Here is a 27,745-nt window from a genome sequence, read left to right on the forward strand (position 1 = left end):
ATTAAAAAGTTTGCTCTCTTCATGATCCAGTATTATTTAACATATTAATATCCCAGTTAGTGTTAACTATATGTTTTTTTCTATTTTTATACAGCATCTAGCACACCAAACCCCCAATTTCATTGTGAGTCTCCAGGACTATCTGTGATGTATACGTAACCAGTAAATTATATTGTGAATAGATTCGGTGAAGATGTGGGAATCCAGATTTCTCTAATTGCTCCAGTCGAATCCTGGCTCATCTATTTATCTCCTACACATATGATCCTCCTCGTGACAGTATCTGTCCAGACTACCAAGACTTTTCTTGTCTCTGATACTCTAACACTGCTTTTACCGAGGGTCTTGTCAGCTGCATTCAAATACTTTATAATTGCCATTTCTAGTCTATGATGAAGCCTGGAGTACCGTACTGTACTTCTCAACAGAGACTATCTCAGCTTTCGGGCACATATGCTTCAAAGCTCAGAATATTACAGATATATATGGGAGTCTTCACAAATATCTCTCAGGCAAGCTGGTATTTAACATAGAAGCAAGCTAATTTGGAGCTAAACTACTTTCCATGAGGCAGTTTGGCTGCTGTCAGATGAAGCAGCTTCAGTGTGCTAGACGGGACCCATTTCGATTAAATGCTGCTTTCATATGCTTCAAAAGACGAATGCAATAAGGACGTTTGTCAAAGGAAAAACTGCAGCAAACTATTACGTGCAGAACATCTGTACTACGCAGTTCTTTCTTTGCTGGAGTTTATTGACTATTAATTTGATGCATGTACCTTTTAAAGAAAGTGAAGTGCATCTCTCTTCAGTGACTTTTCTTTCTTCTCCTTCTCCCTCTTTTTCTTTCTTTCTTTTTTCTCTTTTTCTTCCTCTCTTCTGTCTTTTTGTCTTCTTCTCTTTCTTTTCCCTTCCTTGACTCTTTCCTTCCTTTCTTACTTCCCTCCTCCCTTTCTCCCTTCCTTTCTCCTACTGTTAGCCATTAGCTGCTCCAATAATCTGGTTCATCTAGATCTATGTTCCTAAGCCTATGAGGTGAACCACCATGAAAAGGCATAAAAAACAACAAAAAAGACCAAAGGATTTTTCTAACCAGTAAACCTGGAACTATGATGAGGTAGGAAGAATTTCTAATTAACAAAAACTGGGACTGAAAGGCTGAGAAGCTCTGATCTACCACGAGTGCCACTTATCTTCTCCAAATGTCAACTTTTCAAGTCAAAGCTAACACATAAATGGCTTTTACTGCAAACAAAATACTTTACCTGAAATAGGAAATCTCATTTTTCAGTGTATGCACTGTTTGCTTACATTTTAAGATTACAGCAATGATAATCAATAATAATGATAATCATATCATTTCCACTTTCTAGTTTAAAAGAATATGATCATCCACAGCACTGCGCTTATCTAAGCAGGTTCATAGCCTCAGTAACCCCAAGGGAAATATTCCCACACTTAGAGTTAATCAGGAGTTCAGGTCTTTTGATAAGTGAGGACCAGAAGGGAAACACCTAGATCACTCCTGAAAAACATTTTCACATTGAAGTAGGCTAGCTAAAAACAATGGGCAGTTTTTTGTCTGTGCTTGTCCAGATCCTTTGCTGGGACAAACAGATTTTCATTGACCCTAAGGAAATCGCCCCAATTAACCTTAGCTGAAAATCAGGTATTAGGATTTCACGGAATCACGGAATCACGGAATCTTCAGAGTTGGAAGGGACCTCTAGAGATCATCTAGTCCAACTCCCCTGCTAGAGCAGGGTTGCCCAGAGAACATTACTCAGGACTGCATCCAGGCGGGTCTTGAAAATCTCCAGAGAAGGGAACTCCACACCCTCCCTGGGCAGCGTGTTCCAGTGCTCTGTCACCCTCACTGTAAAGAAGTTTTTCTGTGTATTTGAACGGAACTTCCTATGTTCTAGCTTGTGCCCATTGCCCCTTGTCCTGTCACTGGGAACCATTGAAAAGAGCCTGGCTCCGTCCTCCTTAAACCCACCCTTTAGATACTTGTAAACATTAATCAGGTCCCCCCTCAACCTTCTCTTCTCCAGGCTAAAGAGTCCCAGCTCTTTCAGCCTTTCCTCATAAGGGAGGTGCTCCAGTCCCATAAGCATCTTGGTTGCCCTTCGCTGGACTGGCTCCAGTAGTTCCCTGTCCCTCTTGAACAGGGGAGCCCAAAACTGGACACAGTACTCCAGTTGTGGCCTCACCAGTGCAGAGTAGAGGGGGAGAATGACCTCCCTCCACCTACTGGCCACAGTCTTCCCTATGCAGCCCAGGATACCATTGGCCTTCTTGGCGACAAGGGCACACTGCTGGCTCATGGATAATTTGCTGTCTACCAGGACCCCCAGGTCCTTCTCCTCAGAGCTGCTTCCCAGCATGTCCGCCCCTAACCTATACTGGTGTTTGGCATTCTTCCTTCCCAGGTGCAGGACCCTACACTTGCTTTTGTTGAACCTCATGAGGTTCTTCTCTGCCCAGCTCTCCAGCCTGTCCACGTCACGCTGGATGGCAGCACGGCCCTCTGGAGTGTCGGCCACCCCTCCCAGCTTGGTATCATCAGCAAACTTGCTGAGGATACACTCTGTCCCCTCATCTAGGTCATTAATGAATATATTGAACAAAATTGGTCCAAGTATTGACCCCTGAGGGACACCACTCGTTACAGGCCTCCAACTGGACTCTGTGCTGCTGATCACAACCCTCTGAGTTCTGTCACACAGCCAGCTCTCGATCCACCTCACTGTCACCTCGTCTAGCCCATACTTCCTCAGCTTCCTAATGAGGATGTTATGGGAGACAGTGTCAAAAGCCTTGCTAAGGTCAAGGTAGATGACATCTACGGCTCTCCCCTCATCCAGCCAACCAGTTATAACATCATAGAAAGCTATCAGATTGGTCAGGCATGATTTGCCCTTGGTAAATCCATGCTGACCACTTCCAATAACTTCCTGTTCCTCTATGTGTTTGGAGATGACATCCAGAATGAGTCGCTCCATTACCTTCCCAGGGACAGAGGTGAGACTAACCGGCCTGTAGTTCCCTGGGTCCTCCTTCTTGCCTTTTTTGAACATTGGAGTGATGTTAGCCTTCCTCCAGTCCTCAGGCACCTTTCCTGTTCCCCATGACCTTTCAAAGACAATGGAGAGCGGTCTAGTGATAACATCTGCCAGCTTTCTCAGCACTCGCGGGTGCATCCCGTCAGGGCCCATGTATTTATGAATGTCCAGCTTGGCCAAGTGGTCTCTGACCTGGTCCTCCTCAACTGAGGGAAAGTCTTCCTCTCTCCCGACCTTCCCCCTTGCCTCCAGGGTATGGGATTTCTAATTCTTCATTCTTTTCTTTTTTAATTTAAGATATGTCTTTTCAAGATAAAGTACTGGATATACTCCCTTTAAGCTGCCAGACACAAGAGAATACTTTTATAAGCTTCTCCTTCTTCAGCATATGACTGGGCAGTTCATCAAACTTCTACCTCAAACTTATTTTTTCAGCCGAAAGACTATCTTTCACATCCAGTCTTTCTGAGGAAGAACTCCTCAATTTGTCATCACTATTCCACACAGCTGTTTTCCCATCACCCTTGCTATAAGAAAATACATCCAAACCTTTTAGCACAGCCTCGGAGGAGCCCTTGAGGTGAGCTGATACAACCCAGGGTTCTGAGGGAGGCCCCAGTTTGTCAACTCTTTGACCCTGGGAAGAATGAAAAAATAAAAGAATTAAGGTCATGTCTCCTCAACAACAGGAAAGAAAGTTTTGATGGTTTTAACAGGGAGTGTAACAGGGATTTAACAGTTGCAGATGCCCCATTCCTCGAAGTGTTCAAGGCCAGGTTGGATGGGATAAATTAATAATAATTTATTAATGACCAGTGGGACAGCAGTTTGCATCTACATCTTACGTGTTACAAGTGTCATAAAGCTCACCATAAGTCTTTAAAATGATCTTAAGCTCAGAAGAACCAGCTCTGGCAGCTTCGTGTCTGTTTCCATAAAGTCTGGCAAGGTTTATTGCTTCAGTTGAGGCACCTAGGGTCACATTCACATCACCTATGAAAGGTAGCTAATTTTGACATCATGGCTTCTATGGCATCTAAGTTCACAGAGTCACAACACCATTGAAATTGGAAGGGACCTCTGGAGATCACTTTGTCCAACACATCTGCTGAAGCAGGGACATGTAGAAGTGGTTGCCCAAGACAATGTCCAGATGGCTTTTGAATATCTCCAAGGATGGTGACTCCAGAAATTCAAGGAAACTAAGTAGATTCAGTCTGTCTATTTAATCAGGTTAAAGATTTAAGTTCCTCATACACTCAGTGAAATAAACTAATTTTCGTACCTAAGCCATAATATAAATATAATGGCTGGATATACTCAGACATAATAGGTGTGCAGGATCTAGATCCTATAATCCATGCGTATATAAAAGCATTAGCTTTCAGTTTCTTTATTTTTTGAGATACTGGTTCTCAAGTCAAGTAGAAAACCTGAAACATGTCTGAAGAAGGGTACAAAACTCAAGAGCTATCCTTTGCCATATTTATTTATAGAGCTGTCCTATGCTATATTTAGGTCCAGCTCATGGCTTTTGGATTGCTCAGAAATGTCAAAATCATACAGAATTAATAGAAACATCCATCCACAGAGGGGCAAATCCTACCCTCCTGTCCAGGAAAATGACTTTTGGCTGTACAGGAAGCTGCTTCTCAACTTCTCCATCTGAGGGCTGGACCTGAACAGAGATGTTATAGGGCTTCACATACAAGCATGTTTCTGGGTAGTGTCTGCTTCCGTTTCTTTCACATGCAAAGGAATTAAAAAAAAAAAAATCAGAAAATTAATGCTATGAAAACACTCAATGTTAGTCCCTAAGAATGACAGGTTACTTCCTGTTCACAGTATTTCTTACCTTAGTAACGCACATGGCAATACTCAGTGTCTGTTATGAATAAGAAGGAGCACTATGCAAAACGACTACTTATTTACATTATGGTACTTTGATTTCTTGGATGAGAACAGCATGTATGAAAATATGGAACAGATATCACTTCCAGGCAGACAGCAGTACCAAACTAATAAAAAATAATATTCTTTTGTTTCAATTCCCAGTTTACAGGTGTAAAAGTGAGAAATTAACAAAATAAATTATTTCCCTGGTATCACATCGAAAGTACGTGGCAGAGACAGGGATTTTATGGATTCAGAAACCCAATGCCTTAGCCCCAAAGTCTTTGCTGCAGTGCACTGATAACAGTGGAGGCTGCAAATGTTCCTGTCCAGCAGAAAGATTTCCAATCAATACATTTGAACTCCTCTAAAAACAAAGTTTCAGTTCCTCTACATAAGCACAGACCTTACAGGGCTTTACTGCATTTCTTTATTCTGCTGTAACTGTGTTCTTATCCTTCATTATCTGTGAAGTCTGTATACCGAAATATAGCAGTATATAGGCACTCCTTTGAAAGACATTGTTTTTTCCAAGACTGAAATTTAAACTAGAGCATCCCAGGAGAGGGTTTTTGCATTTGAATAAAGAATCGTCACTTTATTCTGAGCCTGTATTATTTCATTCCCCCTCCCAGTGCTTTGTGTCATTTAGTATCATATATATATATATATATATAATTTATATATGTATAAACCACTCTAATCTGCAATTGCAGTGAAGTGGCTGGGGTCTGATGTTGTCTTGAAATAAAAGCAGAAAAGCTATTCATTCATCTCTAATGTTTGCTTAAAGGCGTTTACAAACAGAAGATATACGAAGCATAAGTTTCCTTTAGTTTAACCCTTTTTTTTGGTTTGTGTTTTGTTTTTTGGGTTTGGTTTGGTTTTTTTGTTTGTTTTTTTTTTTTTGTTTTGGTTTGGTTTTGGTTTTTTTTGAGGTTGTTAATGCATTGCAAACCAGAAACTGTTTATACTGAAGCTGATGGGAAACAATCAGAGGGCTGGAGCACCTCTCCTATGAGGACAGGCTGCGAGAGTTGTGGTTATTCAGCCTGGAGAAGAGAAGGCTCTGGGGAGACCTCATAGCATTCTTTCAATACCTAAAGAGAATCTACAGGAAAGCTGTGGAGGGACTCTTTATCAGGGAATGGAGTGATAGGACGAGGGGTAGCAGTTTTAAACTGAAAGAAGGTAGATTTAGACCAGATAGAAGGAAGACATTTTTTACAATGAGGGTGGTGAAACCCTGGCCCAAGTTGACCAGAGAGGTGGTAGATGCCCCGTCCCTGGAGACATTCCAGGTCAGGGTCAATGGGGCTCTGGGCAACCTGATCTAGTTGAAGATGTCCCTGCTTATTTCAGGGGCTTTGGACTAGATGGTCTTTAAAGGTCCCTTTCAACCCAAACTGTTTTATGATTATATGAAATACTGGTCTGATCCACAGACACTGGGAGGGTCAGCTAAGGATTTGAGGATACCTGCAGTCTCAAGAGCTAGCTCAAGGATTTACACAAAAAATTTCAGTTATCTTTTTTTTTTTCTTTTTAGTCGGTGGGAAAGTCTGAAAAGTGGTGACGTATTTGAAATTCATGTCACAGGCACCAACGGTTTCATGAGTACTCTTATCAACCTCCTTCCATAAATGAGCATTCAGCACTGAGACAAACTCATGGCAGGAACAACACACCAACTCACTCCTGGTTTCATGGCAGAGATCTGCACTATCTGTGAGCTTTCTGGCTCCATCTGAGTCCAGACAAGTCTAGGTGAATCTTCGCATGGCTTCTGTAAGCCAACAATATTTTTTTTTCTCTCTCCAGCTTCTTTAAAAATGTCAACAAACAGGAAAAATGTTAACATGAAATGCCTTGACTGCACACCCCAAACCCTACACAGTGTGCTCATTTCACACTTGAAGGAAGGGTGCTGCAAAATGTGGTTGTAGGAAGTGGATGTTCCTACTCCCTAGGGTGTGTCATGACAAAGAAAACAAAACAAAACAAAACAGAAATACACACGGACACTTAAAAATTAATGTCTCTTTGCAGGTGATTTGAATCCAGATAACATAGCACGGACCATGTTGTGTATATCCCACGTGGTCCAACCTGACTCTTGCTGTGATGGACCCCCTGCCTCAGGGTACAACCCTGCACACAGCGAATCACATTCCTGCAAGTGAGTGTCAATGTGGAGGAGAAGGAGAGAGGAGCAGCCTGCTGCTCCCCTGGTGTTTTGTGCTGGAAGGAAAATAGGGTTTCCTGGTGTAGCTTTGCAGCTGGGAGGTGGGGACGGACAAGCACGCCTGTAGCCTAACAAGGGCCAGAGCGAGGAGGCCTACCTTCATCCTGATGGGCAAGAAGAGCATGCTGTTTTGTCACTACCCTGAAGCCTCATGCTGAGGAGGAGCAGGCTGGTTTGCAATTCCCTGCTGACAACTCTCAATGGGGAGCAGCTCCATTGCTCAGTGCCTCGCAGCTCTTCTAAATGTAGGCACAGCGGGCAAGCAGACGCTGCTCCTGATACCTTAGTCATCAGGGACACCAAGGTCAGGATCCCAGATCCTTTCACCATCAGTGCTGACACATGTCTGCTGAACATGCTGAGACTCGGCAGGAGTGCAAGTGTCTGCTCTTTAGGAGCAATGAAATTAGTAGTCATGGAAAGTAGAAGGTCTACTGCAGGTATTAAGGCATGATTGAGAAAGAAGGTGGAGAGATTTGGGGCAGAGGGAGGGAAGTCTCCTTGAAATCAAGGAGAGTTTGTCATTTTAATTATAATCACAATAATAACTATAATAATAATGATACTAATAACAACTATAATAATAACAATAACATTAACAATAACAATAATAATAGCTATTATTTTCAGTTGACTTCCAGGGGAAAGAGATCAGATGCAGAGGCTGGGTAAAGAGTCCATTAAAGTCAATAGATACATCCATATTAGAAAACATGTATCAACATTAGAAATAACAGGCCTTGGCACTGAAACTGGATCACCTCTACTGTTAAATTGTTGGTCCATCACAAGCTGTGGTCTAAACCCAAGAGCAAAGTCCAGCACAACTTCCAAATGGTCTGGGAGCTGCTGCTGTCAGAGGATGTTCTCACTTGGCAGTCTGGATGAAGCCATCCTGAAATGGTGGGTGAGGTAACTTGATTTTATGGACATAGGCTGATCCATATCAGCTGGCCTTGGTGCCAGAGAATAGCCCCTGGTATATTTAATTTCCTAATAAACAAAGACAATAAAACTAATTGAACAGTTATCGGCATATGCCTGCAACGCTAGGGTTGCGGCATCGGTATATCCTTTGAAGGGGAAGGACAATGGGAAGAATTTGGGGAATAAATGTCAAAATGCATCATGGTCAAGCCAAAGAGATTTTTTTTTTTCTTGATAAAAGGTAGTGATAGCTGGTGAAGAGAAGACAGTCTACAAGAAAGAAGAAGCTATTGTGAAGACAGGATATAGGCAGGATGAAGACATGTAAGGCAAAGTAGGTACAGATTCACTGGAAGGGCTGTGAGGAATTTAGCATCTTTGGGTGAGAAGTGCGTTCTCACGTCATGTGGTGATGAGGTTAGCCAGAAACCAGGTACCTGTGCCTTCTCAGCTGCACTGTTAGAGCTTTGTCTCCCCCTCCAGGTCTTATCATTAAGTAATAGAGATAGGGAAAGAGAGACATGAGTATCCAGAAGACAGCGAGGAGTCAGGTCATTCCTACTTTAAGCAAGAAATCGATCAAAAAGATGACTTTACACCAATGCCCATGATTTCCCATATTATAAAAGCAAGAGGAAACAAATTCCAGTGAAAAGCAGGCTGCAGCTTTCCGTGACAACAAAGAAACAATAAATACATATTACTAATCTTATCTCCTTATGAGGACTACACTAATGAACTGAATAGGACCCGTGATGTCTGACGTTGATGATGTCTCCCGCCTTTCATGTAGGTTGAGTCAATAAGACCAAAATTCCAAACCTTAGGCACTTAAATGCATATTCCAGCTAGCATCAGGAGGGAGCTTTGAACAAAGCCGTGTGTCCACTGCCCTGGAGGTCAGATGCTGTGATGGCAGAAAGCTAACAAGAGAACATCTAGTAGTGCAGAGAAGTAGCAAGGAGGCCTAGATTGATGGTGAACAGGGAACAAGAACAGCAACAAGTAACTGAATTGGCTCTGTGGGCAAGGCTGAACAAGAGGAGTATACTGCTTTATCTAATGATTGTGAGGGTTTCCTTTCAAAAAGTAAAGATGCTTTGGTTAGAAGCTGGATATTTTGTGGTTGTTCAAAGCACTGGGTAAATTGGTTAGATTGAAAAAGTTCTGAAGGAAAGGTCCAATGCATACTCCCTTGGAGTATGTATTAATTAAAATACCCAGTCTTTTTGACCAGCTTCTTCTGACATTAGCTTTTTGGGGCACTGCCACCACCAGATATCCATTTCTCCATTTGCTAGAGATTGTCCACGCTCCAAATGGCTCCCAATCTAGCTTTCAGGATTTTTTTCCTCATTTTACAAATCAGTAAATATAGCCACAGAGCATGAACACAACTGTCCAGGACCACACAAACAAGTCTCCTTCATAAGGCCAGTCTTCCCCCCTGCTCAGACAACCTTCATTTAGCACTTATCAATCCCAGTGGCATCAAAAGCTGAAGGCAAGCAGCTGCTTGGTGGGTGCAGCTGGTGGAGTCCAGATTCCTGCAGTCTGGAGTGATAAGACACCTTAAAAAAAGAAAAACAGGGTACTGGAGGGATTTAATGGATCCACTCAAGGATGAGGTGGGACCACCATGAGTCTTTAGAAAGAGAGGGACAGAGTCGATGCATCAGATAGGAGAGAAACATCCTCAAATTTCATTAGTGACTTCCAATAATTGCTGTAGATGACTGGAAATACCCTGACTTACAAAGCCGCCTGCTAGTGGTGAGGAGCTAAGCCAGGCCTCCTCCATAACACACTCTCGAAGTTTACGGTCGGAGAAACGTCTTTTATTAAATGTAAACAGCATCCTGCCGGAGGTCAGAGCCTTGCCGCTGCTGTGTATCCCAAGGTAATACCACTTTAAGCTCCACATAAACTCTTAAACAGTTTCTATCCTAAAACCAGACCGTAGGTGGTACAGTTTTTTACGATATGTTATAATAGTGCAATAAATCTGTTAGCTTAAAATCGAATCTCCGTGGCCTTTTAGAGAAATCATCATTAAATGTAAGGCCCTGTTAATGATGCCATCCCAGTGAAATTGTTTAATCTGCTAGGGGGGTGAAAGGTCACCAAATGAATTTTTTATAATACATCAACTTGACACGCAATAGGGAAAACTGTAATAGATAAAAGCAAAGGAAAAGGGCACTGTCTTCTTCTGATAGGTCAATAGCAGCCAAGAGAGTCACTCATCCACTTTTCCTTCACTACCGTGCTCCTTTTCCATTTAATATGGACACCCAATTAATACCTCAGCACCATAGACAACCTCATTTTAGGTGAATTATAGCAATTTCTTCCCCCTTCTCTGAAATGAAAGTGATCACAATACATCATAGCATTGTGCGAATTAACGTTAATTGATTCGAGTTACCAAGCATTGATGGGCCACTTCTATAATCTGGTCCTTATTGGGAGCTGGAAGGGATGGAGGGAAGATTAGATTGCATCCTCCGTTGCTTTGACGACGGCGGTCACCTGATGGCTTGTTAGACAGTTGTACGCTTCTATTGCTGGCCCCAGTGGGGTCGTCAGTAAACTGGAGTGATGTCCAAACATCATTACACGCTGCTCCGATATTAAAGCAAAGGGATTAGCACCTTATTGCAAGCAACCTGGATTTGTCATTGTGCTGTCGTTATCCAATTTCCAGATGATAATGTGACTGTGGCCTGCGGGCGCGAGGTCCTACAGCCAAACCAAGGTGTATGTGTATATATCTGTATCTATCTATATATATACATGTACACATGTATATACATGCATACACTCCCACAAAGACCCAGCATCCAAACCCATTTAACTATTTGCTCACCAGGCGCCTGCTAACAAAGCACGTGGAAGAATTTTTCCCCCTTTCCCACCCAATGCAAGGTAGCAGTCAAGAGCACGATGCGACAGCAAAGCGGGCTGACCTCAGAGCCAGAACAGCTGTCACTCGTTCAAATGTCACACCAGACAAGCTCTGCTGATAGAGGTGACACCTCTATCATGTTAAATAAGGTGGAGTAGGGAAAGGATCGGTCCTTTGGAGACATGACTGGCAGCTCCTCACTGCTGTGTGCACACTCATGTAAATCATTGCTTTTACTGCAGGTCTCATTAATTGTAAAGCGGGAAAATGGATCCATGAGAAAGGCAGGTTTTGTTTGACAGCACTAGGGTAGCAGCGCTGGGACCAGATCTCTTTCCAGTCCTTGAGAAAGACAAGGGGGATGCTTCTGCCTCTTCTGCGTGTGTCCAAACACCTGTAACTTCTGGGAACACCAGGAAATTGGGAAATGCTCCTCTTGAGCGTGTCCCCTTTATTTTTAACACAAATCCATAGTTTCAAAGACCCACACTGGCTTGGGTAATACATGACAATGACAATATACCCCTCCTTTCTGCTGTAGAGCCTGCAAAGTCTGTGAACATCATGAGGTCCAACAAGGCCAAGTGCAAGGTCCTGCACCTGGGTCGGGGCAACCCCTGGTGTCAATACAGGCTGGGGTATGGATGGATTGAGAGCAGCCCTTCCAGGAAGGACTTGAGGGTACTGGTGGATGAAAAGCTGGACATGAGCTGGCAATGTGAGCTCACAGCCCAGAAAGCCAACCGTATCCTGGGCTGCATCAAAAGAAGAGTGGCCAGCAGGTTGAGGGAGGTGATTCTTCCCCTCTACTCTGCTCTGGTGAGACACCACCTGCAGTACAGCATCCAACTCTGTGGCCCCTAAAATAATAAGAACATGGACCTTTTGGAGCGAGTCCAGAGGAGGGCACGAAGATGATTCAAGGGCTGGAGCAACTCATCCTGCGAGGACAGGCTGAGAGAGTTGGGGGTGTTCAACCTGGAGAAGAGAAGGCTCTGTGGAGACCTTATTGCTGCCTTTCAGTACTTAAAGGGGGCTTAAAAGAAACATAGGGACAAACTTTTTAGCAGGGCCTGTTGCAGCAGGACATGGAGTAATGGTTTTAAACTAAAAGAGGGAAGATTTAGACCAGATGTAAGAAAGAAATTTTTTACAATGAGGGTGGTGCAACCCTGGCCCAGGTTGCCCAGAGGTGGTAGATGCCCCATCCCTGGAAATGCTACAGGTCAGTTTGGATGGGGCTCTAGCAACCTGTTCTAGTTGAAAATGTCCCCGCTCATGGCAGTGGGGTTGGAACTAGATGATCTTTAAGGTCCCTTCCAAGCCAAACCGTTCTATGATTCTATGATTCCATGAAAGTCCTGCACTCCTTTTCCCCCTTTATCTTCCTCCTCATCTGCTCTCTCCTCTCCTTTCACCTTTCCTACCTCCTGCTCCTTTCCTGCAGAGGAACCAGCTGGTTTTTGGAAGCCCATTGTCAGAGCAAGCTGTGGTTTCTACCATGGTTACAGTGGACGTAGTACTTTTAATTGCTTGAATCTTGTAATTCACAGCTGTCACCTTTTAGTGGGACTGGCAATTTTTTTTATAAGTTTACCTTGTACAGTAGATAATAACCAAAATGTAGTTTAAAAATAAGGCTCAGAGGGGGAAGGTAGCTTGGGTGACTGGTAGACAGTGATAGATCCTTTAATGGATAGATCCATTTGCAGTGGCAAGGTGAAGCTCCATGGCTGTTTTTTAGAAGGGTATTTTGGAGATTTGTTTGAAAACTTGCAAGGGAAATACTGGCTTCATACAAGCATCATATGCAAAAAGGGTGGACTACCTTGATTGTTTTTGTTTTTTTCCCCCTCAAAGACAGACACACAGTCTTATGGACAGACCTTCAACCTGCAGGAATGACTCACATATCTATCCCGCAAGGTATACTTTGTGCTTCTTTGGAAGAGTCCCTGAACGCAAAGTATTTCTGCTTAAGCTGCAGTTTAATTCCTCTACTAAACATAGATGAGGAGACAAGATATCTACTCTGTTTCCCTACTCTGAATTAAATTTGAAGAAAAATGCTAAAACAGCAGACCTGGGGTCTAACACCTACATAGTCAAAGACCTTGTGTGGCATCATCATCCCTAGTATGACTGTGCCTTCCTGACACCATCATTTGATGCCCAATTTCAGTTCCTGGATTTTCTGCTGAAAGGCCACCTGAAGCAAAAAAATAGCAAAAGGATTTGTGATAAAAGCCCCTCTGGAACCCAGAATGACTTCACTCAGACTCTTTTCACACACAAGTCTTCATTGCCACCATCTTCAGTGCAGAAAGATCTGCCTGAGTCCCTGAGTTCTCGATGACCGTCTACCTCCTGTTCACAGATCCTCCAACTACCCAGTTTGAAAAGAATTATGAATTGAGAACAAAATAGTGAAATTCATCCTGATTCCTAAATTGAAATATGATCACACAGTTTTATATGAAGTAATATGTATTAACTCCCCCTTTATTCTGATGAAGTTTCTTAACCCATCACTCTCATAAATAGCCCATTATAGAATCCCACTCCTCTGATTAGAAACCTTCTAGGTTTCACCGTAAATTTATTCATGTGTACTTTTCCTCAGTTTTGCTGGACTGTTAAATGAGTTGTTGGCCAAAAATGGGTCTCAGCTATTCCCAAACTATTTAAATAAAAAATAATGAAAAAAAAAAAAAAAAGGTCAGAATATTGCATTGGCCATGTGGAGAAAAAAATAAATCAGGAAAATAGATTGATGTTGAATGAGAAATAGTCTTCTTCCAGTTCTGTTGGCAGGTTCTTCCAGTTTATTCCCTGAGGAGGAACCTTTTTCTATTTTTAAATGCAAATTTACCTCTTGGTACTTTACACCCATTTGTTCCTCTGCTGTCATTGTCCATTAATATCTAGCGCTTCCTCTCTGGTATTTACTTTTCCAACATATTTTCACAGATAGGATGATATCTCCCTTCAACCTTGCTTTGCCAAGTTAAACAAACCAAGCTTTTTTTATTCCTTACATCTTAAAATAAACTATTTCCATTATTGTGTTAAATGTCCTTCCCTGTATCTACTTTAACTGAGGTTGTCTTTTTTTGTACATCAACAAACAGATTGGCACATGCTGTTCAAAAATATATTCTTTATACTGTCCCTATGAACATCTGACTTGCAATTAATCCTTAATTTTAAGGAGTTTTTAAGCTTATGGTTTAAGCTCCTGAGTATCACCTTTCCACATCTTTACTTCAGGAGCGTGTGGCAGATAAAATTTTTATAGAGCCTCAAATGCTGCAATAACTGCAGCTTTGATATCAGGATTTTTAGCATCCTCCTTTTGCCTACCCATTGGAGGAAAAGTTGTATCCCTGCGCAGGAAAAAACGTTGTCGTCTCCCTTTTTTAAAACCCTGTGCAATTCCATACAGCAACCTGCCTGAAACCTGCACCAAGGTTACCAAACCCAAACACTTTGGGGTTAGGATGTGTCAGAATTAATCTAGTTCGAACTTCTAACCCTGCCTGCCTGTGTATATGTCGTGTGACATAGCAAATTAGTTGTAATTTCTCATTTAGTGCTCTACATGGGTATTGCTGTCTGAATGAGCAGTTCTTTGATGATTTGCTTCACTTTTATTGCTTGCTGTGAGTTTCAAACACCATCATTTCCTGCACACGCACAGTTTTTCACAGATTACGCCAAACCTAACTCTTAATAAAGAAAGATTAATGCCTGCAAATTTCAGTTTGTAGCAGGTTAAAGGTCCGTCAAGAAGGAGCAAAGTACCCTGCACTGGTGTGGGGATACAGACTAAATGGCTTCTGGATGACTGTCCAATGTTATATTTCTGATTTAGTATAAAGGCACCCGCACAAACACACGCAATACGTGTGCTGTTGTGCTCCCTTGTTCTTTCACTGTTATATTTATATTTAAATCAGGCAAACATTACAAAACAGAGATTTCTATCTGTAAAATACATTGCAGCATATATTAACATACAGACATTCACAGGAAGATAAAGCTATGTGATAGTCATCTCTCATTCTCCAGCTGAGCAAGACTACAGCAATCACCTCCATCTTTCCTTGACAATCCCATGAGTTGTGCTTGAAGTCACCCTAACAAAGGAGCTAAATTAAAATCATGTAAAAAAGCATTTCAAATCATAATGGACAAGTGATTTTTTTAAAGGCTTGGCCATGTAATATATAGATTTACTGCCTTGTTACCCGACCTCAGTAAGGTTTCCAAGGCTGCCTTCCCCCTAGTTGTCCTGGGCTGCAAAGATGAACACCCAGTCTCTGCTGATCAAAGATCTTTTTGTTGTTGTCTTGATGCAAGAGGAGCCACGATGAAACCACACGGAGACTGGCCCAGCAGGAGGGCAGGTTCTGTGTATACCTGACAGCCGGATTGGATTTTGCATGATTTAGGGGTGAAAAGATTTTTCTTTTCTTTCCACAGACAAATACACTGGAATACTTAGCCTGATTTGTAATCCCAGCCCCATTATCCTCGCTTGTGCTAGCATGTACTGCCTAAAGAGAGACAGATAGACGGTGGGGATACTATATGTCCCAACAGGAAAACCCTGATTTCATTTCACAAGTTATCTGTGGCCTTATTGCATCAGAAATGTCAGCCATGAGTAATTCCAGAAAAGCTATGACTGATGAGAAGCAATAAATAATACTGCAGAGGAGCCCAGGCAGCTAAAGGTGGATGATCTCTGATCTGGTCCTATGATATGGTGATGTTAGTATTCTCTTTATTATACATTCTAGGTCGTCCCCTACTGAGAAGGTGAATCTATGGCTTTAAGTTAACACTGCTCTTGTCCCTATAATAAATCAGCCTCCTTCCCAGGGACCTTTACTGATCGTCGCTCTTTGAACTGGTTTCACAGAGCATGCACAGATGGGAAGACAAACCCCAGCTGGGAGAGCAGTCCCCAGTGTGGAGAAAATGTCATTTGTGCCTGAAAAAAGGCAGCCACAAGGTTTCTTCCCTGGCACACAGAGGAGAGTGGTCCTTTAGGTGATCTCTTCCTCCCCCCCTCCCCATGATGTTACACTGATGCGTTCAGGAGCCTACAGGCATTTAATAGGGTTCTGGTGAACTTACTCTAAAAAAATCTATACCTTGTTCCTTTCCCACAGTTTAGCTATTGTTGCTCCTCTTGTTCTGGTCATCAATAATGGAGACCCTGTTCTGTACCTGTCACATCCTGCAGTCTGGCATGTCTTGGGATGGCGTAAAGACAGGATAACCTTTCCTATCACAGGCTGTAAAACTTCCTGCAGCATTTTTTTGCTGTCCCATTTTGTAGTATCCTACATCGTAAAACAAATACACCCACTGACAATAGTGATGTTAGTTCTGCCAGTGAAAAATATTGCATATCCTCAGAGTTTGTCCCTGATTTAAAATTTGATCTCGCAAATAAAAATTTCCCACTGTGCTTAATACATTACCATTAAAAAAAAACAACAAAACAAAACAAAATAAAATAAAAACAGCAAAAAGCAAACAAACCACAAAATAAAACCAAAACCAACAAACCAAAACCAATCAAAAAAAGCAAAGCAAAATTTCCTGTGGTGACAGACCAGTGTCCTTACTGTGGATGCTTCACTACCGTAAGCCACACAGTGCCTAGTAGAAAAGTTAAGTGTGTGAATGGCAGTTTGTATCTCTAGCAGCCAACAGACATCAGAATGGTACAGGGGTCAGTGGTAAATGTTACAGGATATGGTATTAATTAGAGAAAGTAAGTCTTAGACAAATCCAATTGCTTTCTTGCATAGATGGAATATGCTTAGTTGGGTAAGGCTCAGCAGTGCACAACATCAAAAAATAACATTATGCAATATCAAAAGAGTACATAATAAGGTTGCCAAACATCAAATCCCATGCCCCCTATTAAAAACAGATGGGATATTACCTTTTTCATATTTCCCATATGCTTTTAATATAGATTCAGGATCTGAGGCTGAAATACTCTGCTGTCTGCTCCCTTCCCAGCCTTGCTCCTCCTAGCCTTCTCTGCAGATAAGGGCTGCTGTCTGGGACATGGAAATAATGGCTGCAAGAGGCTGAAAAGAGAAAGACAGGAACAGAGGAAGGAGGTACAGAAAGGGTTGTTCGCTGCTGTGGAGGAGAGGAAAAAAATGACCTTCAAAAACTAAGTCTTGGTACAGAACACCAATAAAAAAATTAGTACATAAAAAACTGACCAAGAACTAGGTAAAAGGCAGAGCTCAAAAAGTAGCTCCCATTGGGAAATTGTTATAAAGTAAAAGGGTGACCTGTGCTCTTAAGATACTTTATCTACGTCAAGAAACAAATGTGAAAATAAAATGCACAGAAGCATTGGTGGGCTAATACATTATGGAGAGATTAATCAAACATGGGCACCTAGGCCATGTGGTGTGTTGGATCTGGGCAAACAAACTGGATGGCTTGGGTCCTGGAAAGCTAGGACTCAGAAAGAATTAGTTAATACGGTGAACAAACAGTGGATCATGAAGTCTCCTATTTCTGTGGAAAAATGGGCTAATGGGATCATTGAATTCTTTCAGTAGAAAATGGGATTTAGCACCACTTTTGCATATGGCACTGATATGGAGGAAAACTGTTAGTTTTTCAGATATATGCGCTTCAAAAAGAATTCAGAAAACAGAGACAGAGAAGGAAAGAAACGTTCTCCAGAACTCAAACCTTTCAATTTATTAAAAAGCAGACAGCCAAGTGATTTGATTACTCTGGAGGCATCTGGAGGAGGAGGAAGAGTCAATGCCCAGAAACTCACTCATATAACAGTGAAAGAAAGAACAAGAGACTCTCATGGGAAGCTGGAGACACATAGGCTGACAAGAGACAACAGGCAAGTACTGACAAGAGACAACAGGCAAGTACTTGTGGCAGCAAAACCAGGGATAGCATCCAACATCTAGGCACACATTCAGGTAGGATTGGATATTTCCAGCTCTTCTGTCTTCAAGAAAAGAAAGGCTGAGGGATTTGGATCTTTCCAGTCTGGAAAAAAAAGGCTGAGGGGGGACCTTATCAACACTTATAAATACTTAAAGGGTGGGTATCAGGAGGATGGGTCCAGGCTCTTTTTAGTGGTGGCCAGTGACAGGACAAGAGGTAACGGGCACAAACTTGAACATAGGAAGTTCCACCTCAACATGAGGAGGAACTTCTTTCCTGTGAGGGTGGCAGAGCCCTGGCACAGGCTGCCCAGAGAGGTGGTGGAGTCTCCAACTCTGGAGACATTCAAAACTCGCCTGGACGCGTTCCTGTGCCACCTGCTCTGGGTGACCCTGCTCTGGCAAGGGGTTGGACTGGATGATCTCCAAAGGTCCCTTCCAACCCCTACCATTCTGTGATTCTGTGAAGACCAGATAGTTTTCTAGAATAAGTATTTTAGCCAAAAAGAAAGGTCAACACGGAGGTATCAAAATGAACAGCAGTGGCCTGTGTTATGCAGGAGATTGAAGTAGAAGACTACACATGCCTTTCTGGCCTTAAAGTTTAAAAGTATGTGAATTAAGGTTTAGACCTGCATGTTAATTAAGGCAACAAGCTGTTTTTCATAATACATCTCTGTATTTGTAGATTTAATTTTTTAAAATTTAATTTTAAAATTTAATTTTTAATTTTAATTCAAATTTGTAGATTTATTTTTTTAAAACTTAAGAACTATTGTAGTCTGAACTTCTTTAGAAGCATTGACTTTAACCAATACTTTGTAGTTTCAAGGCAAACATCCAGGAACTCTGTTCCTGGCTTAAAGCATCTCTGCACTACACAGATCCATGAATATCAGCAGAATATCAGCAGTAATTCACACTCAGGAGTCCAGCTAGTACTTGGGCATAGCTCTATCATTGGAACTTTATAATGTGTTTCACCATGGTTAGTCATATTTCAGTCAACGGAGAATTTACGCTCTATCTTAATAAGCAGATCAAGTGGTTAAATTGTCTCACTACACTTAAATCAGAAACTGCTGATACTGAATCTGATACTTACCTGTTGTTAGCTTCTGCGGGAAACAGTGAGACAGGCTGAGTCACCATTAAGCTATCAACTGGTAAGCCAAGGCCTCTCTGAAGGTCTCCAGTCTGATGAGCGTTGATAATTTTTCTGGCCAAACTCTTTAAGCTGTCTCTTGTCAACTCATTTCTTGGATGACCTGGTGGATCACCAAGTTCAATGATGAGCACTCTTGATGGACCAGCTTCATCAGATGGCCGCAGAGCTCGGGTACTCACTGGTCCTCTCCCCACTTTCCATGAGCTAGATCTGCTATGAAAGGCTGTACAAAATGCCATGTTGGGGCAGTGGTATTTCTTTTTGCTAGCATTGGCTGAGATTACCTTCAACATGCTTTCACCTCCCAGCACATGATGGACTACTCTGACTTGGTCATGACCAACCTTCAAGAAATCATTTAATCGATGTATTACACTTGCTTCATCCTCTCCCCCAAGAGCCTCAGTTACAGTGAAAGCCACAAGAAGGGAAAGGCCAGCAACTACTTCTACAGGTTCCTTCTCATGCAGGAGAACATAGAGAAGATTGTCCTCAAAGCTAAAGTAATTTGCTCCTGCCCCTTCATTCATTGAGAAAGAAGATGGAGTTGGAGAAACGTATTTCCCTTGAACGAAAACACGAAGGCTGAGTGGTTCATTGTAGAATATAGCAAGGGGCAGTCTGGTTGCATTTTGGCCACTGAGGAGGTAGAGTCTGAAAGTCAGAGGTGCTAGGTCTGGGAAGCAAATTGTAGTAAGTTTGGTGGATGGTAACACAGAAAAGAAAGTAGAACGATGGTCTGCAAGATAACACGATGAATGCGACGTCACATCACTGAAGGTGTCCATAAAGCTGTCTGTCATTGCTACCACTGGAACCAGCCTCTGGCTGGCCATGTTGGGGTCCAAGTTTTCTAGGATGACAAGTGCGTGATCTGCCTGTGTGCAGAAGTAGCCTTGTACTGAGGGATTGAAGATGCACTTGCTGTCATCTCGGTAAATTCCTGGAAGAGAATAAAGGGAGATGGGGAGAAAAAAAAAATAAGAATTGTTACCGATATCATCTCAGCAGTTTGTGATATTTTTTATATATATATTTTATTTTTTTATAAACTGCTTATTTTCCCATTCAGCGCCCAAAGTCAATTTGTTGATGCTAAAATTTTACATAGTTTTTAGAGAAGCCTGAACACTAAGGAATATTAAATAGGTAGAAACTACATCTACCTCAAGATGTCCTTGAGCTGAAAATGGTTGAAGACTGGTAATGAATGGCAGAGAAGTACCATATACATTTGACTTGTTCTTTCTAGATATCAAATTACGGCCACGGTTGAAAGAGCAGGCACACTAGATGGACCTTTGATCTGACCCACCACTATGTCCCTATGTCCTTATGTCTTCTACATTCTCCTGGTTCCAAGCTTGTAGCAGGGTAAAAAATCAGGGCATGACTGCAATTCTTTGGAAAGATGATTTAACAGTGCATGAAACCCGCTCATCCCATTCACAGGGACTGTATCTCAAACAAACAAACAAAAAAAAACTAGAAAGGACCAGAAAATCATTCATTTACTCCAGAAGTGAGTTGCCTCACCAAGTTTTAGAGCTAGAAGAAAGCACCAGATTCAGACACCTACAAATAGTGGAGACCTTTATGAGTGCTCCAAGTGTCTACGCTCCCATTGCAGTCAGTGGAGATCTGGAGTTTAAATCGTTTACCCACAGGCAAGCATCTAGTATCTCATGGGATACCCAAAGGTATCTGAGATATGTCACAGAGTGTCTATAGAAGACCTATGCACTTGAAGGGTGGCAGCCGGAGGCCCAGTGGGACACCCCACAGCACCTGAAATTACACTAGACACACATTTATGGTAACTGAAACACTCCCATTTCCCCAGCCATCAATGTAGACAAAACAATTTAGAAAGTAATGAAATTCATGAACCAGCAATGTGCCCTTGTGGCCAAGAAGGCCGATGGCATCTGGAGTGCACTTAGAAGAGTGTCACAAGCAGCTCAAGGGAGGTAATCCTCCCCTTCTATTCTGCCCTGGTGAGGCCACATCTGGAGTACTGTGTCCAGTTTAGGCTCCCCAGTTCAAGAAGAACAGGGAACTGCTGAAGAGGGGACAGCAAAGGGGACAACAAGATGATTAGGGGACTGGAACTGTTATGAAGAAAGGCTGAGGGACTTGGTTCTTTTTAGTGTGGAAAAAAATGATTGAGAGGGGATCTTATCAATGCTTATAAATACTTAAAGGATGGGTGTCAGGAGGATGGGGCCAGGCTCTTTTCAGTGGTGCCCAGTGACAGGACAAGAGGTAATGGGCACAAACTTGAGCATAGAAAGTTCCACCTCAACATGAGGAGGAACTTCTTTCCTTTGAGGGTGGCAGAGCCCTGGCACAGGCTGCCCAGAGAGGTGGTGGAGTCTCTGTATCAGGAGACATTCAAAACCCCCCTGGATGCGTTCCTGTGCAAGCTGCTCCGGGTGAACTTGCTCTGGCAGGGTGGTTGGACTAGATGATCTCCAAGGGTCCCTTCCAATCCTTATCATTCTGTGATTCTGTGAAGGTCACCCTAAAATAGCTCTGTTTTGTTAGCTGGATTGCCCTTTATAATCCTGTAATTTTAGTGACCAGAGATAGGATCCTGTCACTTAAACACAAGTGTATAATGTCACCTGGACTTCTTTGGGTAACTACAATGTCTGCAGATGTAATACATGATCCATGGGAGTACAAAAGCCACTTCAGACAATGCTTTAGGTATTCTTTCACTGAATATGACAGGAGCTAAGATGCTTCCACGTACGTCAGAATTTGCCACCAAATCCCATCCCAAGTGTCTGTGGTGACAAGTCGAGAGGATCCTTTTATGAAAGGATCTATACAGAAGAGAAGTAATTCATACAGTCTTCTGAGTACACTCCACCTGACCAAATATAGGTCTCTGCTTTAAGATGAGAGAAATTGTGCCTTAGGCTGTAATGATGCGATCATCACTGATTACAAAGAGAGAATAAAAGTAAATGAGTTCAGATTCAGGCACCAAAAGCATAAACATTTCTCCCTGGAGCATCTTAGGAAAAGATGCGTGTTTCTGTTTTTCCTTCCTCTCTTCAAAATAAAATCAAAGGAGGAATTTGCTGCTGTAGCCAGCTATAACCCTCCTTCCCCCATAAGCCTGTTCCTTCCCTAGTTATCTGTGCTCACGAATGTGTTAGGCAAGGCACAACCAATGTCTAAAACAACTCTGTGTTCCTCATTCAGTAGCTTTGGGGATGTAAAGGAAGATCAACAATGCTTGGTGTTAATGATAAAAAGAAAGGAACAGCAACATCCTTGAGAATCACAAAGTTGTGGACAAATAAAAGGGCATCCCCCTTATCAGGGAAACATTGTAACTGTGAAACTCGCTGCTAGAAGAAAATACCAGACTCCTGGGAAAGAAACAAACTATGAGAAAGCAGTTTAGGCTCTGCTTATAGCTACATCTCAATGTCTGGATCCTGTGGATGCTTACCTATGATTTATTTCAGGGGGATTCCTCATGTGCACACGGGTACCCATGTCTGCGAGCATTTCCCAGAATGAGCTCTTGCTCTGCACGTCACCGAGGGAAGCAGTGAAATTACATAAATATCAAGCTTTGTTTAGGGAGGATGGTCCAAGTCAGATAGGATCTATGCAAAAGCCCCTATTTTTAGACATCAATTTACCATTTTCTTTCTCTTTTTCTTGCCTTTTCTTTTTTTTTTTTTTTTTTTTTTTTTTAATCTTTATAAGTGTTTTGCTATCGGCATGTGCCAGGGGAAAAAGGAGAGGCAGCAACCACTTCATTCAGAAATAGAAGTGGAAACGCTGCACTCGGAGACATTGGGTATTGTCCCGGAGCGGTGGGAGGACGCAGCCTGCAGCAGGCAGCCAGCCCACAAAGGCTGACAGATCTCATCGTCTGCTCTCCCGGAAACCTCCCCCATCTCCCCCCGGTGACATTTCTCTTGTCTACAAATGGGATTTGCCGATATTTTGTGATTTCCCAGGACTTTCCTTTGCCCTGCCTGCCTCACAAAGTGGGTTTGCTCAGTTTCCTGTGCACACACCCATGTACATACATGTATCATTACTTGTCTCCTTCTAAATGGCCTTATCTGCCAGTCACAATTTCTGCAGCCTGCAATTTCGATCACTTTTAAATGAAACCCATGCTGGCCTTAGTAATCATAATGTCATTTACAATTTACCACAAAACACGTTTATTCAGTTAGTAGCACATTGAAGAAAGAGAACTCCATATGAACTCTCTGCTGAAGCCCTAATCTGATTATTTCCTCATGAAAATCCAAGCAGGGGTGCTTGTAAGAGGGGTCTGAGAGGAGAAGGAAAAAGTGAGTTCTGGCCACAGCTGACTCTCATAATCAATGCGAATAGATAAGTGACGCGGCGTGTCAGGGCCAGCAGCTAATCTGCCCTGGGGCTTTCCTCTAAAAAAGGCCAGAGTGGACAGGACTTAATAAATACTGAGTGACCACTGAGTATTGAGCTGACATGTGCTATTTACATTGGCGATGAACAATAACAGTGATAAATTCCAGAAGCGTCCCCTCGCAGTGGGTGAAATTAGATTAAACAGGTTATATTTGTAGGTGCGTGTGTGCTTGCACACACACGTGTGTGAGAGAGGGGAAAAAAGTGGGGAAAGAAAGAAAGAGAAACCTGGTGTGAGTCAACAGGAGACTCTACAAATGGGTGGGAAAAATGAAAAAGATGATCATATCTGTAGTCATTTGTGAACAGGTGAGGCTGAACATCACATTGGGAACTGTGGGCACCTGAAGAAGGGAAGAGGGCATGTGTGTATTGGGCTCTTTCATGGACACGTGTGCCGGGTGTGTGTCCCACTCTGTGCATGAAAGAAAGAGAAATAATACATGAAAAGAGTGTGTGTCCACCCTCCCCAGCTATTTCCTCAGCCTCAGAGAGCAGACTTTGCTTTACACACATTCCCCTAGCATCAAATCAAGTTTATTATTTAATTACATACATGCACGCACGTACATAGACACACAAACATATATATCTATATGAGATTTTAACACTCAGGTTGCTTCTAGGGCTCCTGACAAATATTAACTTTGTGTCAATATTTGTCCTTCCTGTCGTGAAATGAGGATTTTCCACCTCATTTCACATTTGAAAAGAAAAATGCGCCGAGGGGGTCCTCTTTGCTTAGGAAAAAAAAACACCACCACCACCACCATCTCATATCCTTTATTTAGAAAAATGGAGCAGGGGGGAAGGAGGGAAGAGTATTTTTAAAATAGATGTTTTGACTTAAAGGCACACAGAGCCCTTTGCAAGTCTCCTGCCTTTTCCCTAGTTCCCCAATGCCAAATAAATAAAATAAAATAAAATAAATTCTACATTTAAAATTGAATGAAATACATCAACATTAATGATTTTCCCCTTCAGGTTAACACCACCATTTCCTTCAATAATTTTTACCCATTTCGTGATAGATTTCACAATTCATGGTACAAGGAAAAATATAGCCATTTTTTGACAAAAACAAAAGGCAATGTCATTTTTTTATCAAAATAAAATAAATCTCCCGCAATTTTCTTTCCATCCGACTGGATTTGCCCGTCAGTTATTTCTAATTTAACTACAATTATAGTTACAAAAATATAAAAGCGAGTCGGGGAAGAAGGGGGAGGGGAGAGATAAATGGGACACTGTTTAGAAATTGCGATTCATTGGCCTTGGGCTGGCCAGCACATATCTTTGCTGAGGGGGAAATATTCATCAGCATTAACTGTTCCTTTTGACCTGCTGACATTCAAATGTGAAATAAAAAAAAAAAAGGTCCAGCAATAGTACCTTAGAAATCCAGTGAAGGTAAACTATTCGTAGGTTGGTTTTTTTTGCTATACAAAAGGTTTTCTACATTTTGTGAGTTCAGACATTTCCCATAAATAATTTTGGCCCCAATTCTCTTGTCCAGCCCCTGGTACAGGGTTGGCATGCCTACACACGCATCCTTTGAAAGCAAAGGCTCTGTACACACTTGTAAATCTTTATATAGGTACATGAGAACAAGCCCATCAACTTCAGCAGACGCTTAAACAAGGCATCCCCATTGTTTTTAGAAATCCCACTAACTGTAAATTAGGGATATCACTCAACTGAGTTTAGCGGTGTTCCCATGGGCAATAAACACACAGATATGCAAAGTCAGGTATCTTATTTGTGGCAGGTTTTTTGCAAAGTGTGTGTTAGGATCACACGCCCAGGAACGCATGGAGCCATGCATGCTTGCTCATGTATTTGTGTACATACGTGTGTGAGATACACACACACACACACATATATATACTCATAGCAGGGACTGTGTAAATAAAAACAGAGTGATTGCTTTAGGCTGTTAATCTTTTCTTTTAAAGAAAATGATTTTAGAAGGAAATTAATCTCATAACATCATACTGTGTGGGTTTTTATGCTCTCCTGTTTATCGTTCCTCCATAAAAAACTTTGAAGCCCCTGGCCAATTACAGTCACGTTTGTGGACTCAAAGATATTGTGTTCCTACAAGTTTTGCTAAAGTAGGAGCCCAAGTACAAAAAAAATGGTTATTAGTGCTTCCACAGAAAGGAAAAACTGTGGTGTAAGGTCACCCTCCTTACACACCACAGGACCTGCACTGGCCCTTTCTTTTCACATACAAATCCATAGAAAAAAAGGTGTAGTACTCACAATGTTTGTTCTTGCATTCGTTGTTTGCATGTTTTAACTACAGGCCTGTCAGCCTGACCTCGGTACCAGGAAAGATCATGGAGAGCATCATCTTAAGTGCGATCTCATGGCAAGTGCAGGGCAGCCAAGGGATCAGGGCCAGCCAGCATGGGTTTAGGAAGGGGAGGTCCTGCTTAACCAACCTGATCTCTTTCTATGACCATGTGAACCACCTTCTGGATGCAGGAAAGGCTGTGGACGTTGTCTATCTGGACTTTGATAAGACCTTTGACACCGTCCCCCACAGCATTCTCCTGGAGAAGTTGGCGAATCATGGCATGGACAAGTGTACTCTTTGCTGGGTAAAAAACTGGCTGGATGGCCGTGCCCAGAGAGTTGTGGTTAAGGGGGTGAAATGGTCTTGGCGGCCGGTCACCAGTGGTGTCTCTCAGGGCTCAGTTTTGGGGACAGTTTTGTTTAATATCTTTATCGATGATCTCGATGAGGGGATTGAGTGCACCCTCAGTAAGTTTGCAGATGACACCAAACTAGGTGGGAGTGTTGATCTGCTTGAGGGTAGGAAGGCTCTACAGAGGGACCCGGACAGGCTGGATTGTTGGGCCAAGGCCAACTGTATGAGGTTTAATAAGGCCAAGTGCCGGGTCCTGCATTTTGGTCACAACAACCCCAAGCAACGTTACAGGCTTGGGGCAGAGTGGCTGGAAAGCTGCCCAGCAGAAAAGGACCTGGGGGTGCTGGTGGACGGCCAGCTTAACATGAGCCAGCAGTGTGCCCAGGTGGGCAAGAAGGCCAACAGCATTCTGGCTTGTATCAGGAATAGCGTGGCCAGCAGGAGCAGGGAAGTGATGGTGCCTCTGTACTCGGCACTGGTGAGGCCTCACCTCAAGTACTGTGTTCAGGTCTGGGCCCCTCTGTACAAGAGGGACAGTGAAGTGCTGGAGCATGTCCAGAGGAGAGCTACCAGGCTGGGGAGGGGTCTGGAGACCAGGTCATATGAGGAGAGGCTGAGGGAGCTGGGCATGTTTAGCTTGGAGAAGAGGAGGCTGAGGGGAGACCTCATTGCCCTCTACAACTCCCTGAAAGGAGGGTGGAGAGAGGTGGGGGTTGGCCTCTTCTCCCAGGTGAATAATGACAGGACCAGAGGAAAAGGTCTGAAGCTGCGGGCAGGGGAGGTTTAGATTAGATATGAGGAAGAATTCCTTTACTGAAAGAGTGGTCAGGCACTGGAACATCCTGCCCAGGGAGGTGGTTGAGTGACCGTCCCTAGAGGTGTTTAAGAAACGTCTAGATGTGGCACTTCAGGGCATGCTCTAGTGGCAGAGATTGTAGGTTGTTTGGGTTGGACTTGATGATCTCATGGGTCCTTTCCAACCATGAAGGTTCTGTGATTCTATGTGTTGATATGGCCACAAGCTGTGAAATCACTCATTATTTGCATCTTTCATATGGTTATATATTTTTATGCTAGCACCAAGCCTTCAGAGCTCCTCCATGCCTAAGAGGTAGGACATATACATTACAGATGATAGTATATCTTTCCAAGTTATGAACAGAAAATTGCAGTTTTCCAGTTCACTGGGACTATAGTAATAACTCATTCTTGACCTTGAAGCATAAGTGCACAAGTCTTAACAAGCGAGACCAGAAGCTTACTGAGGCCAGGATGCTTCCCAACGGTGATCGAAAAGAGTTACCTAGAAAGAGTATGGGAACAATGCATGCATATAGCAATGTTCATCCCAAATGCTCCTCAAGATTTCAGTGGTTTACAGGTCAGGAACATCTTGAGTCAGAGAGATCATCTTTGGTCTTTTGTATTTGAGAGAAAATATCAAATCTGTCTCACAAAAATCACAAAAAAATCCAGGGAGGAGAATAAGCCATT

General features: G+C 42.6%; 1 protein-coding gene across 11 annotated transcripts in view; it reads right to left on the minus strand.

The window, feature by feature from the left end:
• PKHD1 (PKHD1 ciliary IPT domain containing fibrocystin/polyductin) overlaps window positions 1-27,745 on the minus strand; it is a 278,406-nt gene that overhangs the window by 12,605 nt on the left and 238,056 nt on the right. For 5 of the 11 annotated variants that reach the window (XM_054195531.1, XM_054195527.1, XM_054195528.1 and 2 more), the window contains 3 exons: window positions 19,099-20,104; window positions 4,671-4,806; window positions 3,614-3,701 (listed from right to left, as the gene is read on the minus strand). In XM_054195531.1, coding sequence (XP_054051506.1) covers window positions 3,614-3,701; window positions 4,671-4,806; window positions 19,099-20,104 — 1,230 coding nt within the window. Of the gene's footprint in view, window positions 1-2,701; window positions 3,135-3,384; window positions 3,405-3,613; window positions 3,702-3,749; window positions 4,058-4,670; window positions 4,807-19,098; window positions 20,105-27,745 lie in introns of those variants that run through there. The other 6 variants (XM_054195530.1, XM_054195532.1, XR_008465472.1 and 3 more) reach the window with 6 other exon arrangements.

This window comes from Rissa tridactyla, chromosome 3 (genome assembly GCF_028500815.1).
Source record: "Rissa tridactyla isolate bRisTri1 chromosome 3, bRisTri1.patW.cur.20221130, whole genome shotgun sequence".
NCBI lineage: Eukaryota > Metazoa > Chordata > Aves > Charadriiformes > Laridae > Rissa > Rissa tridactyla.